This window comes from Acomys minous, assembly GCF_964271855.1.
Source record: "Acomys minous genome assembly, chromosome: 14".
In the NCBI taxonomy this organism is placed as follows: Eukaryota; Metazoa; Chordata; class Mammalia; order Rodentia; family Muridae; genus Acomys; species Acomys minous.
In genome coordinates, this window is record NC_140496.1 from 13,989,676 (window position 1) to 14,007,048 (window position 17,373).

Below are 17,373 nucleotides of genomic sequence, written 5' to 3' on the forward strand. Positions count from 1 at the left end.
ACCTACAGCTCCCCCTCACCGGGTCAGTCTCATTCTAGACCTGGTTTCAGAGCGAATGAGCTTGGCAGGTTTGTGCGGCTGCTTCTCAGTAGAGGAAGGGGACAGGTACAGAGCACAGAGCCCCAGGCCGGAGCTCACAAGTACTCTGTACCTGTCTCAGGACTGTGCAATCCTAGCCTAGTCACCTCTCTGTTCTCTTACTCGGGCACCATTCTGATACAGACGCAAGCACTGAGATGAGACTTTTAAAAGACAGTGGAGAGTCCCTCTGTGTAAAATGTGATCTGCATAATATTATAATAACACGTAAACACTGATCTGGAATACTATAGTTTAAGGGTGGCTGAGAGTCATGGTTTTAAGTTTCTTCATGAGCACACAGCAACTCTAATTCCGTCTCTATGAGATCTGTTCAAACCAAAAAAAAAAAAAAAACCTCACTTCACTCATCTTGCTAATCAACCTCCACACGTTGAAGGTGATGCCCATCTCAGGCTCAGGCTCCCCTCCTTCCCTCCTCCTCCCACACCCTCACAACCTCTTGTATACACACACTATGTAGATCTCCTTAGACCCTGGAGGGAAACTTTAATTTAACACCAATGACAGCTGTCTGAATACAGTTTATAAAAGTATCCAAAAAGAAAGAGAAGTTAAACAGCGTGATAGCCACACACCAAGAGATCTGAACCCACCAGTGCAGCCCACGCCACCCAGCTCAGCGCTTGCTCTGCACCCAGAGCTCGGTTTGGTAAATCACTATGGGGCTTCACTTACAAAATTAAGGGAAATGATGTGGGCAGGGGGACCTCCAACCACAGTGATGTACTTCTTGATAACCTAGGGGTGCCTTACATTAAGACACCCTAGAAAAAGGCTCCCATGCCCCAAATGCAATTTTGGACAAGGTTGAAAAATTCATGCTGGGGCAATATGCATGGCTGAACAGGCCAGAACAGGCCAAGACTGCTTCACACCAGTGACAGCCAGAAGTCCCACCTGCCAGCGTCACCTTTATTATCAAATCTGCAGTAACTCCCAACAGCCATCTAGATTTAACAATTTATTTTTTAAATAGTGAACACATCTGTGCATGAGAGAACTGAACATCTCCACTCGGGTGAAACCACTGCTCTGGTACAGGTACACACCCCCATGGCATTTTTAGATGAAGAGGGAAAAGTCACGGAGGAGGAACACAATACACACAATAGTATATAACAGAGTATATTCATCCAGTGTCCACTTAAAATCTGAAAATAAACAGTTTATAAAGTCAAGTCTAAGTTCTTTTCTTCTGGGTCACATTACTGTTAACAGCTGAAAGTAGCAATGAATGAGCAACTCACATTTAAGTGGGAGTATCAACCCCCCCCTCCACCCCTGTCCAAGACTCTGTGCAGAGCACTGGCTGCCTGTTTCAGTCTGGCTTATATGAGCTCTTATTTAAGAAACAGATACCAAGTCCAAAAGGACACATTTTCTTCTGGTACCAGAACGCATCGTTCATAAACAATCTAATTAAAATACATTATATCACTCTAGATAAGGCTGCTGGGCAAAAATAAATAAATAAGGTCACTGAGGCATTCTAAATGAACCTTAAACACTGGCATTAATATTTAAATATTACAATCCCCACTTAGAAAAAGAAATCAGATAATTGATAGGCCAGCACACTCAAAACCGATAATGCCAAGAAACACTGTCCTTGTGTAATTTGGCGGAACAAGCTGCTCCCTGAATACAATGGACCTTTTTGCTAAATGGACCTCTTCATCTTTGGCATTTTATACAAACAAAACAAAAACACAAAGCCAAGAAAGAGAAAGAGAAATGTGACACTGGTCCCAGTCTTCAGCCAGGGCTCTATCACTGAGGCGGACATGTCCTAAAAGATATGTTAGGGAGGGAAAAGGCGCTATTTAACAAAAACCAAGGCCAGGCCAGCCAGCCAGCCAACCAAAGACAGGGCCTTAGTTCAACGATCTCAAAGGGCAACAGTGCCCTCTAGTGGGGAATACAACAAACTATATAAACATGGCTACTTTTAGGTTAATTACAGAAAACAGCAATATTTGTGTTACAATGCTTACTGTGCCACTCCATTATATAAAGGCAGGGAAGAATAGAATCACTTTAATTGGAATTTATGTAGAAGCATATCCAAGTCTGCATGTGACACACCACCACAATACCTTAATAAGGTAGAAATCAGATTTGTAAACATTTTCCTTAAATTAGGGGTTTTAGCCACTTTGTCATTCAAATCTAGCTATAATACAAACTTCATGTGCTAAACAGACACTATAAGAAAGTAAAAACCCAAACCTAACTGAAAATATAAAATTAACTGATGCCTCAGAGGACAAATTCCTTCTACAGCTGACCAGAGGAGTACCTATGGACACATATACACCATTATAAACCAACTCAGTGCCTGTGGCTAATACACACATGCATACCTAGTCTGCTTTTACACAGGGCTAGCAAACCGCACCAGAGTGACCATGGCAGCATTCTTAACTGGCCTCTTGGTTGGGTGTTAAGCTTCCCAGGAAGTATGATATCCAAAAACATTGACATGTGAAGTGCTGTTTGAGTCATAAAAATATTAATTTTTAATTTGTGGGTAATGCCAGTCAAGGACCTTTCCCAATTTTATCAAAAATCTCGAGTTTCCAGCCAGGTGGAGAGAAGGCTGAGACAGGAGAACTCTCCTGAACTGTAGGCCAGTTTAAGCTATGTAACGAGACTCTTGTCTCACGGAAAAACAATTTCCAATAGTTCCTCAGAAGGAAATAATTTCAAATCGCTTTAGCTTAAGAGAGCAGTTAGTTGTCGCAGATATATTTAATTAACTCCCTAAGGGTCACTTTGATGATGTAGGGGCTTCCCACGCTTAATGAGCACTGAGTTCCCAAAAGGAAGATGATACCCAAGTCCTCTCCAGTTCAGATCACATCAACTGAAAAGGCAGGCAATGGGGAGCTCCAGGACCCCCGCACAAGGACGGGGGGCTCCATTCAAAACAGCAAATGAAGAGCAAGTTCAGGCGGCCCCCACCTGCACTCAGTCTCTTAGAAAAGGTGGATGCTGCTGCTGCTTGTGATCTCAATGGAAAACAGCTGAGATCGGGCAGGACTGACTCCAGGCGGGATCCACCGCAGTGAAGATGTACAGGATAAAAGGGTAGCAGTAACTTCGTGTCAGAGCATCAGCATGTGATTTAGGGACCACTACATAAAATACAGTACTATAAGTACACCTCGGAGCTCTCGGCAGGAAAATCTGATGCTTTCACTCTGCTTTAAAGAGAACAAACTGAGAGGTAACTGATAACTTGAGTGTGTACCTCTTTTATCTCCAAGAGATGAAATTTGTATGCGTGTATATGTGAATATGTGCATGTACATGTGAATGTGTGTGTGTGAACTTTTACAATAAGACCTGAGGGGATGGTTATAATAACATAAATACCTATAGCAAGTTACAGCATCAGTCCTAAAAATACATAACACATACATACATACATACATACATACATACATACATACACATATACACATATACATATAATACACACTAAACACATACACATACATGTTATACACACTATATACACAGACTACGCACACTCATGCACGCACACACACAGACATAGCTGGCTTACTATTCTTCCAAGGAGAAAAGCTAGTTTAGGGTTTTTGTTTTTGGCGTTTTTGGGTTTTTGTGTTTGTTTGTTTGTTTGTTTTTGGTCCGCTGGCTCAAAACACAAAACCAGCCAGGCTATTTCAGAGAGAAGCCAAGTATGATGTACCCCAACATTAAAAAGGTCCAGAAGGTGAAAGAAACTTCATTCTGACTAAACTCAGAAAGTAACTTAAAATTCAAATCTGAACCCCTGGCTTCAGACTGGAAAAAGAGAGTTCTATCGTTAGTACCCTGAACAACAGATAAGAAATGTCTAATGTGCTCACAGCTGCTTACAAGTTTCTACTGGCGTTTGACAAAAGCTTGACTCCCTCCATAAACAGAATGGCAATATATCAGTCTATATGAAGCACCAGTCATACGGAACTCAAATGCTCCTCTGACAAAAAGAAGGGCAACTGCTGTCCCATTCAAGGAGCATGTGACTGCCCTCACTACAAAGTGCTGACCAGCAAGTCAGCCTGAAGGTTCCACACAGCTCTGTGCACACAGCCAAATAAGCTCGAAGGCAGGTTTAGCTTAGAAAAATCCATGGGCCCCAGGAAGGTGGGAGACACCCTAGGCTAAAACACTCCTTTTCCAGGACTTAGATGCAGTCATCCATGTTGAAGCCGATTCCTTCTTTTTTACAGAATCAGAGCCAGCCAGTGTGTAACTCCAAAGAGCCACAGCCTCCTGCCCCTCCTGCCCAGCTGTGCTGCGCAGGGCAGAGAGCTCCTCCCTCGTCTACTGGTTAGCAGGCTCCGGCTCTTGATCGGCTAGCAGCAGCTCTGGATGAAGGGATGGCTCCCCCTGGAGCCTGAGATGCTGATCTCCACTGAGGTCCACAAGCTACAGCTTTCAATCTAAAAGTCTTCAGGTTCAGAAAGCTGGTTAAACAAAGGTCAAGAGGAGAAGAGCGTTAGTTCCCGAGGAGACAACATTCTAACTGTGCAGCTCACTAAGAAGACGGGTGTGGTGCGGGGGACAACCTTCAAGTTACTCATGATGTGCTGGGCGCATTTTTCCTCTGGCCTGGGCATCCCATCATCCCGACAACAGCTAACTTCCTGAAACAGAATGCTGAGGCAGCCCTGCTTTGGGTTCAACTAGACCACCCAACGTGGGAAGAATAAATGCTGTGAGTGCAGGCCCCACAGTAAAGACTTTGGGCTTTGGGGGCCACATGATCCCTTCTGTAATTATTCAGCTTGTGGTGATGCCCTAAATGTGCATGGCTGTGTTCCAATAGAAACCACCTACAAAATCAGGTAGGTCAGATTACACCCTGGGGCTGTAGCTGATCCACGTCCAATACAGACAGCTGAATACAGTCAAGAGAGGTAATCTGGCTAACAACAGTAGACAGAAGGACTGGTGGGACACATCTGTAATGCTGACACGTGAGGCATGAAGATCAGGAGTTGGAGGCCAGTCTGGGCTATATAGCAAACTCAAGGTAAGGACACATAGCAAGACACTGTCTCCAAAAATAATCTTTTTTCATGCCCCATGTATTTCTGCATTGCCTCTGAATCCACCTACATTCCAGAACCATCCCAACCTTTTAGCCCTGCTTAGAACTGAGAATTTAGAAACATCAAGTATCAACATTAATATAAATATATATATCAACATTCAAAAGTTAGCTCAGCACTGCTTACAGCCAGTGTGAGCAAGTCACTGAGAGAAAAGTCTGCTTAGAGCTCATGTCCAAGTGGGCAGGGCCCTGGGGAACCCAGTCAGTCAGTCAGGAACACATTCCTCCCTCAACCTCTCCTGCAGACAGCCCCAGGAGGGGAGTGTGGACAAGGCACCGCCACACCACCACTCACACGTAGACAAGGTGTCTGTCCATTCACAGGGGGCGATGCTCAGAATCCATCCACTCAGCTTAACAGACTAAGGATTCAACTGCTAATGCAGACAACAGTCACCCTGCTGTGGCACAAAGGAAGGACTGCTGCCAGACCCTGGCAAAGCTTTCACAGAGTGTGACACAAGCGGTCCTGAGCAGACGCCCACTGCACTCTGCATTCAACAGGCAAAGCGAAGTAGTCATGGTGACTTATATGGGCACGCTGCCCCACTGAGGAGAAGGAAGGCTGTTATCTAGAAGCCATGGACTACCTGGGCAAGACACTTTCCAAGACTGCCTCAAAGGACAAAAGCCAAATCTGCTTTTGGACAAAAGCTATGACGAAAAGACATGTGCCTATCCACCTGCAGCTTCAAGTCTGACACTTGCCTGCAGAAGAGGGAGAGTGCTTTGTATGAACTTGACTGCCTGGAATTTGCAACATATTATTCCAAAAACTAAGAATCAAAATCTTCAGCACTAGCACAGACTCACGCGCGGTGGTGTGGAGAGGGAGGAGTGACAGACATTGTTAAAGGCAGTCCCTAAGGGAAAGTAGGGGCTGGCCTTCCTAAAGCCTTCTGCAATCCATCCTGTCTTAATCCTTAGGACTAGTCACACCAGTGGGACCACACATACCTCCGGTAGCGTCCACAAAGTAAACAGTGGGCACAAGAGAGAAGTGGGGGCAGTGGAGAGGCAGCACTTCCCTCTAAGCTACCAGGGTTTTGGAAGCCTTTGGATCCACATGTTTCTTCCCCACCCTTCAGAATCTCCTTATCTCAGGAAGCACCCCAACATGATTTTCACCCCATCTGAGCCACCTCTGAGTCTGAGACAACAGTGCCAAACACCTGGTGCTGCAAAGGCCTGCTAGGTAACATCAGACAGAGGAGGCTGACAGGAGCCAGTTGCTTACCTTACTGATTAAAGAAAGCCTATCCTGAGGGCTGGAGGGCTGGCTCCCTGGCTAAGAAGAGCACCAGCTGCTCATGCAGAGAACCCAGGTTAAGTCCTAGAACCAACAAGGCAACTCACAATCATCCCTATAGAACTCCAGATCCAAGATATCCAGCAACTTCTTTAACTCCAAATGTGGTGTGCATACATACATGCAGACAAAATATTGATACACATAAAAAAGTACATTTGAAATAAAGAAATAAATAAGAAAAACTGTCCAACTAACAGACCAAGGGAATAAGGTCTTTTCATTAATTTCCTAGTGAGCTGAGTGATAAACAGACACAGGGAGACTTTGTTAGGTCCTCAGATCTGTCTTTAAAAACTTCCTCCACAGTGACCTGGCTTAGGAATTCTGCTTGGGTCCTGAGGTCATTATTACTAGCACTGCAGCTCCACTGGCAGCATGACAATCACCCAAGGCAGCCCAAAAAGGCTGGACTGTATTCTGGGCTCAGGCTAAGGGCTGCGGAGTGATTTTAAGGAAGCTGCTTTCCACTGTTTCAAGCACGTTTCCCATGTCCCTTTACCTTAGTAGGAGTATGGTCAGGAGACCTACACTGGGATGCCAGTCTCAAGCTCTGGGAGCCTGCCACACCGCAGAGTGGCTGATAGGCTTTGGTACCTCACTTCACTGCCTGTGCTTGCTGGCAAAGGACACTGGGAAATCAGGAGAGACAAAGGAAAATAAAGAAAAGCTCGCCAGGCATGGTGGCGCATGCCTTTAATCCTAGCACTCAGCAGGCAGAGGCAAGCGGATCGCCGTGAGTTCAAGGCCAGCCTGGTCTACAAAAGCGAGTCCAGGATAGCCAAAGCTACACAGAGAAACCTTGTCTCAAAATACCAAAAAACAAAAGAAAAGCTCATGAGAGAAGCAATGAGGGGGCACTGTGATATACAGACAGACAGATAGACAGAAACTTGAAGGACGACAAGCCAGAGGACAGCCAGATGTAATTCTATGCTTTAATCTGAAGCAATTCAGATGCTAATGTCAGATGGTATAAGGGCCCACCTCATCTCTGCCACTACCCCAGCATGGGAAGCCGCTGACCTCACCATGGTCACTGTGGTTAAGCAGAGGCAATTGGGAGGGTTACTGCAGAGGTGAAGACAAGGACGAACCCTCCAGTTTTATGAAGAAATAAGATATGGTTACCAGAAGAAAATGATAGGCTCGGTGACCAGTGGAAACCTGCAGTACCCTTGGATCCAAAGTCACACTCTGCTGTTGTCCAGTATCCCGTTACCAATCAATTTTGGTTTGGATAACCCAGGTAATTGGAATACATCCATGCACCACACAGACCGGGTCAAAACCCTTAGCCAGAGCCTGTTGTCTCCAGCCCCCGAGGACCAAAATAGCCACAGCCTTTTGCTGACTTTTCAGCTTTGAGCAACTTCAAGGTCAGGCCCCACAAAGCCTCGCTCGCTCGCACTGTAACACTGGGATTGAGAGGGAGTATGGTTTTAATAAGACAGCTGAAAAGGCTGTAAGAGCATCCTTAAATTGAAGAGTCACTACCAAAGTTTCATTACAGTTATATTTAAGTGGAATTCACTGTAGCACTCACAAAATAAATAAGTGAAATAAAATGACAGTGAGCTACAGGCCTACCTATTCCTGAATTGGCTCCAGTAACCAGGACCACCTTGCCTGTGAAGTCTCGGCCCTGCAGGATCTCCATGGCAGTGGTGCTCCCATCGTATCTCTGTCTGGTGGTTGGCTTCGCTGGGGTGTCATCCACAGTAAACGCCAGTCTTGGATCCAAGTAGGTAGTTCTTTTATTTATGTGGCTGCAAAGAACAGGGAGGGCACTGAACTCTGTACACAAGGACCAGCATCCCCAAATACAAGATAATGTGACACTTCAGGAAAACCCACTGTTCACGCACCAAAAGGCTTACAGTCAAACATGGAGAGGCCTAATGCCCATCTAATCTCCCTTCTGACCTCCAGAAGGATGACTCTCCTGCCTGGGAACACAGGCATGGAAGATACTAGGACACACTTGGCCCTTGGGTGCCACAGCAGCTCCCTGAAAAGGCTCTGAGTTTCGACTGAATTCATGTTATGACAGATGTGGCCATAATATCTGTCAGCCATTCTCATCCTTAGAAGCCCATGTGATTTCACTGGCCCGTGCCAGGGCCTACAAATGCTGGTACACAAGGAGAAAATAGGAAAGGGAATAGTCTCAGTAATTATAAAGCAAGCCACATGGCAGTTTCAAAGATTTGCATTTTAAGACCATGGCCATATCGTCTATAATAAGCACTCTACTTTGGATTTGAAATTGATCCAGAATTTACATAAACAACACTAAATTAAACTGGCACATATAGACTATTGAATTATTCCTTTTCATACCATTTCTACATTTTAAACGTATTCTTGGGCAGCCAAGATAGCTCAGCAGATAAAGGTGCCTGCTACCAAGCCTGATGACCTAAGTTCAACCCCTGAAACCTACATGACAAAAGGAAACAATCAATTCCTGCCCAAGCATGAGGGCTGGAGTTTGGAGCCCAGCACCCATCCAGCAAGCCAGGAATCCCGTATTTGCACATCTGTAACCACAGCTCAGTTCCAAAAGTTTCAGCTACAACAGGATTGCTGCGGCTTACTGCCTTCCATCTTAGCCAAGAAAAAGCAAGACCCAGGTTCAGGGAGAGACTCTGCCTCAAAGGAATTTGTGGTATGACAGTAGAGAGACCTGATGCCCTCGTACAGTCACACAGACACATCAATCCTTTGTAAAAAATTTTAGGAAGCCTCAAAGACAGCTTAAAGAGGAAGAAGAAAGAAAGAAAAATAGTGGTTCAATCAAGTACAGGGAAAATATAAGAAAAATTTCATGAAACTCCCCAAACGGCATGCTATCAGAGGTGTGCTTAGGGAATATCACACTATGATCCATGTAGCACACTTGAATGTGAAGGGCAGGTCTGAGCTACTACACCACAATCCATATGGCAGAATCACATTCAAAGGGCTGGGCTGGCCTGACCCCATAAACTTTAGTATACTGAGAAGGGTAGAAAACTGCAGATTGGAAGAAAAAAAAAATCACAAAGCTTGTAAAGGTGGTTATACCTATCGATAAAACAGGTATATATGACTTCATATTTTCATACAGTCAATGTAGGAAATTATAACTCAACATTCCTCTTAAAAGCCAAATTGGCCAGCCAGGCATGGTGACACATGCCTTTAATCCCAGCACTCAGGGAAGCAGAGGCAAACAGATCGCTGTGATTTTGAGGCCAGCTTTGTCTACAAAGCGAGTCCAGGACAGCTAAGCCTACACAGAGAAACCCTGTCTCGAACCCCACCCCACACACCAGAAAAAGTCAAACTGGCCATGTTTCTACATAGACACTTACTCAACAAAAAACACTTGTCCGTTCTCATCGGTCTCTTGCTCCCATCCATATGGCAAATCTGAAACACAAGGAAGATTGACAGCTGTGTATGTAGTGAAATGAAGCCAAGCCACACCCCAAGGTCAGGAAAGAGTGTTATCCCACCCATCCCCTGTCCCCTAAACCCTCTGGACCAGCTTGCTCCGCTCACACATTTCAAGGGTGGCAGCTACAGAAGGCCCAGCATCTCATCTGGAATCCACATTTCTGCCTCCTGATTTAACCAAAATCCTGTTACATTCTTGATCACTCTTAACTGATTGCTCGGCTCCTGCTTTTACTTCAAGCCTCAGCAGATGCTCCTATGAGCATCAATTCCCAAAGCTCACAGCCATGTCTGCAAGTATACAGGACAGGACCAGCTGACTCAGGATACTTTGTGCCATGCTATAAAGCCATCCTATCATTTTCACGTACAAACTCACCTGAGGTCTAAACTCACTGATGCCAATAAGCTTCAACCTTGCTCAGAAATATCTTTGTAGGTTTCCATAAAATACTGACATTTGCCTCTACAGCCTACACCAACAACAATTACCCACATGGTGCAAATACAGAGAAACACAAGTCAAAGGCTCCGGTTGTTTCAAGATTCTTTATTTAAACCCAGAGGCCTTCCTCCTGTCCATCTCAAGATCTCATCTCTTCCTTCTGCCAAATCCCATTAGGTTCTCAGACTGAGACTCTTGTTCCTTGATGGCCATCCACCAGACAGCCTTCTCAGAAAGACAGGGTCCACTGCTACCTCGCTGCCTGTGACATCTTCCCTGGCTAATTAATGCTTCGGGCACAGGACTGTGGGCTTCCAATGACATACAGACCTCCTGCAACTCGTTTTCTCTTGCCAGTTTTCGGATGTTCCCACTGGGTCTTCTCCTCCGTGTGACTGCAACAGACCCACAATAGAGTAAGTTAACACCGCTGAAAAGTCATCACTGTGCTTAACTGTGTCTCTCCCCACAGAGCTGGAGTCTGAAGGCCAGATGCAGAAAGAGAACACTCAGAGCAGAAAGCTTCCTGACTACAACAGCTCAGAGGCCCCAGGTTGCAGAGAATCAAACCTGAAAGAACCCTGCAGGCCAGTGGGGAGAGCTCCAAGTCAACTTTACAAACTCTATGAGTCTAGAGTTCTAGAAAGACGTTTTGTATTTCTTTTCCCTTGGTTCAGGGATATACTGACAAACTTCAGACCTGGTTTATAATGCTTATGCTACTCTTTTTTTTTTTTAAAGATTTATTTATTTATTATTATGTATACAATGCTCTGCCTGCATGTACATCTGCACACCAGAAGAGGGCATCAGATCACATAGATGGTTGTGAGCCACCATATGGTTGCTGGGAAATGAACTCAGGACCTCCAGAAGAGCAGTCAGTGCACTTAACCCCTGAGCCATCTCTCCAGCCCCATTAATGCTTTTTAAACGTCTGTTTTCCTTGTTCTTTTGCTTTGTTTAGTTTTGGATTTCTTGGTTTTGGTTTGGTTGGTTTTTTGTTTCTGTTTTGTTTTTGTTTTTTGAGACAAAGTTTCATGCAGACCAGCTGAACTCACTGTGTGGCAGTGGATGACATTAAACACTTGATTCTACTGTCTCTACTTGCTAAGAACTAAAATTACATAGGTGACTTTAAAAACGTACACTCTGGGCTGGCAAAATGGCTCAAGAGGTAAAGGTGCTTGTCATGCAATCCTGATGACCCAAGTTTGCTGCCTGGAACCGCAGCAGAAGACAACCAGGTCCTGGATGCTGTCCTCTCACCTCCACCAACATGCCATGCATGCACCACACTTACACGCACATGCGCACTCCCACACATGCACACACACACACACACACACACACACACACACACACATGTGCATACACACACACCACATATTTTTAAATGTGTATTCTGCCCCCAGGTGTAACTTTGGTGCATCACTAATCACTGGGTCCTGAGCACACCCAAATGTATGTTAAGAATGCAGGAAGACAGCAGCATAGGTCGTTTCCTACGACGAGATGACCATGGATCTGTGAACACTAGATGTGACAAGACGGCCCTATTCACCACTGGTACACTTACTCTATCTCTCAGCTGTCACTTTCTGTCATCTGCACAATGGGGCTGTTATGAAGACACTGTTCAAATGGTCTCTCGGAGCAACCATTATAATAAAACAGTGAGCTGTCACACATTCGACTGGCAAAGTGTCATGTGGTGTCTGTCCAAGCTCACTGAAAGCGGGCTCTGGCATCAGGCAGGCTTCCCCTTACCCTAGGCTCCAGCATGCTTATTTCCCGTGCCCTCCAAAAGCCCCCAGGAGACTAATGGCCTCCCTAGTCTATGACAAGAAGAAAGGAAAACAGTGGACAGCTAAGGGTATTTTTAAAAAAAAACACTGTGTCCTTGAATACAGCTAGAAGATTCCCAAGCGCCTTCCTTCGGGTACTGTTTATTCTATAATGTAAAGACGCCTGTGGCTAAGGGGAAGCTTGTCCACAGAGAGCAGGTACCGAGCAATGGGACACCATCCAGCATGGCCTCTCCACAGGGCTCCCAGGTGTGAGCGGATGTTGTTCACACCTGACTTAAAGCTGTGACTTGACTTCTCTCTCAGTTGGGCTCCTTCCAGTTGGTTTCTGATGGGCCCTGAGTACTCTGTTTGATAATATTCTGCTATTCGTGGCTTCTATCTGCTACTTGCTATTTATTCTTTTACTTTTGCTCGATTCACATTTAATAAAAAACCACTCACTTAAAACCTAAAGTGCAGCTACAATAGATCATTGTCCGCATAGAACATGGACCAAAAGCTAGAACCGCCTGACAGCAGTGACCAGGCAGCCTACCGTCGGAATCAGCCAGGCCCTGGAGGAGGCAGTCCCAGGTTAAGCTTGACTGTCCTAAGTCCACTCTCAGCAAGGGAGTAACTGCATTCCTCTATCACCACAGCAGATGCCAAGGAACAAGAAACAGAGAGAAGTACAGGTGGCTGATGCCGCACAGACTAGTGAGGTCCCTAGGGCGGAGACTACGCACAGAGGAGCGGGTAGGAGTGGCAGAGGTGGGGTCAATGGCATGCCTACACCCCTGCACCTTCTGCTCACGAATCCGCTTACTCCTCTACAGCACTCATTCCTTCTAAAGACATAAGCTCAGCGTCATTCCTCACCGTCTGAGTCCTCAGGGAAGCACAGAGGGGCCTCTGCAAACTGACTCCTTCCTTGCCAGTGTCAGGCTTTAGCACTCTGCGCCACAGAAGGAAGCCTGCGTCTCTGCCCCCACGGTCCCCTCCACCTGCCTGACTTCCTGCCACCTGGACCCACCTTTTACCAGCACTCTGAGACAAAGGCCAAGTGACACTGCTCCTAGGCAGCCTCCCTCGCCCACCCACACCTCATTCTGGACAGACTGCACTGGAACTATCTATTACAAGTAATCTGCCCTGTCTTACAGCGCTCCTTAAAGATGACAGCTGCATCTCGGCTGCACATAACCAGTGCCCACCAAGCGGCCTGGTACTTAAGGGCTTTTGAGTAAATAAAGTCCCCAGAGCGTTCCTGTTTTTTGTTTTTCTACTTGGCCACCAGGGGCAGCAGTGAGTCCTTAGGTAGCTGCAAATCTCAAGGAGAGGTTTACAGCCTATCTGTGGGAAGACTCCAGGGCACAGACCAACTCCTAATAAGCCCTAAAAGTTATTGTTTAATTTTTTTTTTCTGGAACCAGGTGGCATGGTGCAAATATGTAATTCCGTATCTGGAAGGTGGAGGCATCAGGAACTTAATGTCATCTCTGGCTCCATAAAGAATTCTAGGCAAGCCTAGGCTACAGGAAACGTTGCTGGACAAACAAAACTGTGTATTATTATTATTATTATTATTATTATTATTATTATTATTATTATTATTACTGAATTAATATTATAAACTAAATATACAGATTACAGGTGTTATTATGATAATTTGTTTTCTAAAAACTAAGGGATAATACACTGTCATGGAAACCTTTAAAAAGATTGATTCTCGGGTCTGGAGAGATGGCTCAGAGGTTAAGGGCACTGACTGCTCCTCCAGAGGTCCTGAGCTCAATTCGCAGCAACCACATGGTGGCTCACAACCATCTATAATGAGATCTGATGCCCTCTTCTGGCTTGCACGTGTACCTGCAGGCAGAGCACTGTATACATAATTACAAAAAATAAACCTTAAAAAAAAAAAAAAGATTGATTCTCCTAACAATTAAAAACATACAGCTGGGGTATGCTCGTGCACACTTGTGACCCCAGCCTGAGAGAAGCCGGAGCTCAACCTCAGCCACAAATCAAGTTAAGGCCAGCCTGGACAACATGAGACCCTGTTTTAAAAAAAAATATTTTACAGAATGACAAGAAAGTACAAGATGAAGTATTTGAAAAGAAGTGAGGTAAAGCACATAATAGCATATGAAAAAGGACACCATGAAACTCAAGGACTAGGAGGTAAGCAGGGGCTTTGGTAGGCAGACAGGCAGGAGGAGGGGCCATGGCTAGGTAACACAGGTGGTGCCCTTCCAAGATGGAAGTCGGTCCAGCTTCTCCCTCACCCGCCTGACCTGAGACAAAAGCCTGGCATCTCTTGCCAGCAGGCCCCTGCTGATGGACTGTCTCAACAAGGACACACATCAGGACATGTTACCCAACAGCTGTGGGACAATCAGCCATCTTTCTTCTATATATATATATAATCTAAAATATCTCTGGAAAAAAGGCTGGCTTTTTTGGCTTCCAGAGTTCCCACTCTGCTTTGCAGAATCTTTTTCTCAGTGTGTTTCTGCTCTGTGACTGTGTTTCCTCTTCCAGTAAACACCGTTCAGCTGAGTCTGCCTGCTGCTCTTTGGGGGTACTGGAGAGTTCTCTGCTGCCACCTGTTGCATTGGGGATTTTTTCCCCTGCCTTTTAATTCTTTAAGTGGCAGAGAAAACAGACCTGATCATGACCCCAAGGCTGTATCCAAACCCATCACTTTGTACATTAGGTGTATCTACTATTCGTTAAAAATGAACAGATTGTCCCCAATATAGTCAGTTGCTGTAGGTTCTCTATGGAAGCCCACACCGGAGACTGGGGGTGGGATTACTCATGCCTACATACACACTGAGACCCTAGAAAGGCAGGTGGATCTGTGAAAGTTCGAGGCCAGCCTGACCCACTAAGCTAGTTCTGGGCCAGTCAAGCTTACGAATCGAGACCCTGTCTCAGAAAAGGAGAGGTGGGACAGGAAGGAAGGGGAGACCTCACAGGTAAATCACATCAGGCCTATTCAATTTTGCCACAGATACAGTCCAGCTAACAGTAAATTCCGGCTGGGCAAGGGAATCTACCAGCCACTAGCGTCTGCACTGAGTGCCTTATGCACAGACCTGGATTCATTCTTGCGTCAACTCATTTTACAGATGAGGGAAACAGATAATCAGCCAGGGCTTTCAGTGTCTCAAGGTCACGGTTAGTGGAGAAAGGCTCTGTTGGGGTTTCTAGAACTTCCCTGGGAAACCACTGTAAGCCATCCAGGACATCTGTTTAAAAACACACACTGCTTGGCCTCCAACCCAGGTCCACCTTGGCGGGAGCTGGGTATTAAATTTTTCTCTATTTCCTTTTTAGAGTATTAAGACGGCACGGTGCAGTGCCACCTAGTGAGCAGCAGAGGGCGTGCTGCAGGCAGCCAGGTGACCCGGTCTTGACCCTGACCCCACCATTGGGATGGGGGTGACCCTAGGACAGGTGGCTGGCGATCTGGATGCGCCTGCCCGCCGGGCTGGGCAGCGCAGGGTCCAGGCCTCACAGGACTGGGGTCCCGGGATCGCCGCTCCAGGCCGCTTACTTGGCGTAGTACACCCAGCCGTCCTTGGTGGTTCTCTCCTCCCAGCCCGGGGGCAGCTCATCCTCGCTGTCCGTGTCGTCCAAGCCTGCGTAGCGCAGCGCTGCCATGGTGGAAGACAGAAGTAGCCGCCCTTGTCTCCTCAGCAACTCACTCAGCCTTCAATCGCGCCCCGCGCGTCAGGGACCTAGACCGCTCGCGCCTGCGCGCTGCTCGCCCAGCCGGTCCGCAGCTGGAATCCAGTTTCCTGAATTCGCGGCGACTGGCGGGAAAGGGGCGGGGCGTGGGGGGGGTGGGAGAAGCCAGCGGAGAGAGCGGTTGTGGAAGCTCAGGAGAAACAGAATGGCCTTGAGGCTGGAAGGAAAAACAGGACGGCCCAAAAACTGGAATGAGCTTCTTCCCGCTCCTGGAAGGGGCGTGCCCACCCAGTCACGGTGCTGGACTCCGCCCGTTGCTGGGCGACGCGAAATCACTTCCTTAATGTGTTACCCACTCCTGAATGAGTTCCAGCAGTGGGGCATCCTGGGAAATGTAGTCCAGGCTCAACTGCAGACTAAAGTACAGAAAGAAAGAAAGAAAGAAAGAAAGAAAGAAAGAAAGAAAGAAAGAAAGAAAGAAAGAAAGAAAGAAAGAAAGAAAGAAAGAAAGAAAGAAAGAAAGAAAGAAAGAAAGAAAGAAAGAAAGAAAGAAAGAAAGAAAGAAAGAAAGAAAAAAAGAAAGAAAGAAAGAAAAGAAAAGAAAAGAATTATGACGAGGCTGTCTCGGGACTCCATGCAAGCGTGTATGCTCAATCTTTTGACATTGCAACAGGATACTGTGACATTGTCATATTCAAAATTCACACTGGAGAATCGCTCAAACCAATTCAAAAAAGGAAAAAGGAAAGAAAAAAAAAACCTCACAGTGTTTCAAGCTAACAATTTTTGTGTCTGTCCGTATTTATTATTATTCCGGGCCACAAGCTGCCACAAGCTTCCACGAGCCTCAGGCTGGACACACCTTCCAGAATCCCGACTTGATACTATGGCAGGGATTTTCCACTCACAAACTCTGTTGTGCAAGTAAATATGAAATGTAAAAACTGTACTTGGAGAACTTAGAAACACAAGGTCTAGACAGGTGCACTGACTCACGCTTGTAATTTCAGAATTTGAGAGGCTAAGACAGAAGGACCACTATGAGTTTCAGGCCACCCTAGGCTATAAAGAGAGAGAGAGAGAGAAAATGAAATTCTCAGGCCTCCAGATTTTCCATTAGAAAAAAATGGTCTTCCAGCCATAATGTGGTTCTATCGCTCATAGGCACCACCTAATTACAAACTTAACAAAGCAGACTCTTAAAGCACCTAACAAACAAGACTCCTGCCTACAAACGTCCTAAATCCACAATCTGAAGCCTATGTTCAGCTTGGCCTTGCTGAAGCAAGTTTCCAAAACCTGCTCTACTTATAACTTGTTTCCCAGCACTTGGTTGTGGAGAAGTGTCCTGGCCCAGGGCTGAGAAAATGCATGCCTCCATGGAAAGACTGTGTCTTTTATGGGTAAGTTAGGGGTACTGACAACATTGCTTTTGTCCTTAAGTCCTGAAAAT

General features: G+C 45.9%; 1 protein-coding gene across 2 annotated transcripts in view; it reads right to left on the reverse strand.

Moving 5' to 3' along the window:
* The window catches only part of WWOX (WW domain containing oxidoreductase), a 918,103-nt gene extending 902,033 nt beyond the window's left edge, over positions 1–16,070 (reverse strand). The window contains exons 1-4 of one of the 2 annotated variants that reach the window (XM_084756913.1): positions 15,787–16,069; positions 10,762–10,826; positions 9,902–9,959; positions 8,133–8,311 (exon numbers count right to left, since the gene is read on the reverse strand). In XM_084756913.1, coding sequence (XP_084613039.1) covers positions 8,133–8,311; positions 9,902–9,959; positions 10,762–10,826; positions 15,787–15,893 — 409 coding nt within the window. In that variant the 5' untranslated portion in view covers positions 15,894–16,069. Of the gene's footprint in view, positions 1–8,132; positions 8,312–9,901; positions 9,960–10,761; positions 10,827–15,786 lie in introns of both variants that reach the window. The other variant, XM_084756914.1, reaches the window with a different exon arrangement.
* Between the last annotated feature and the right edge of the window lie 1,303 nt (positions 16,071–17,373).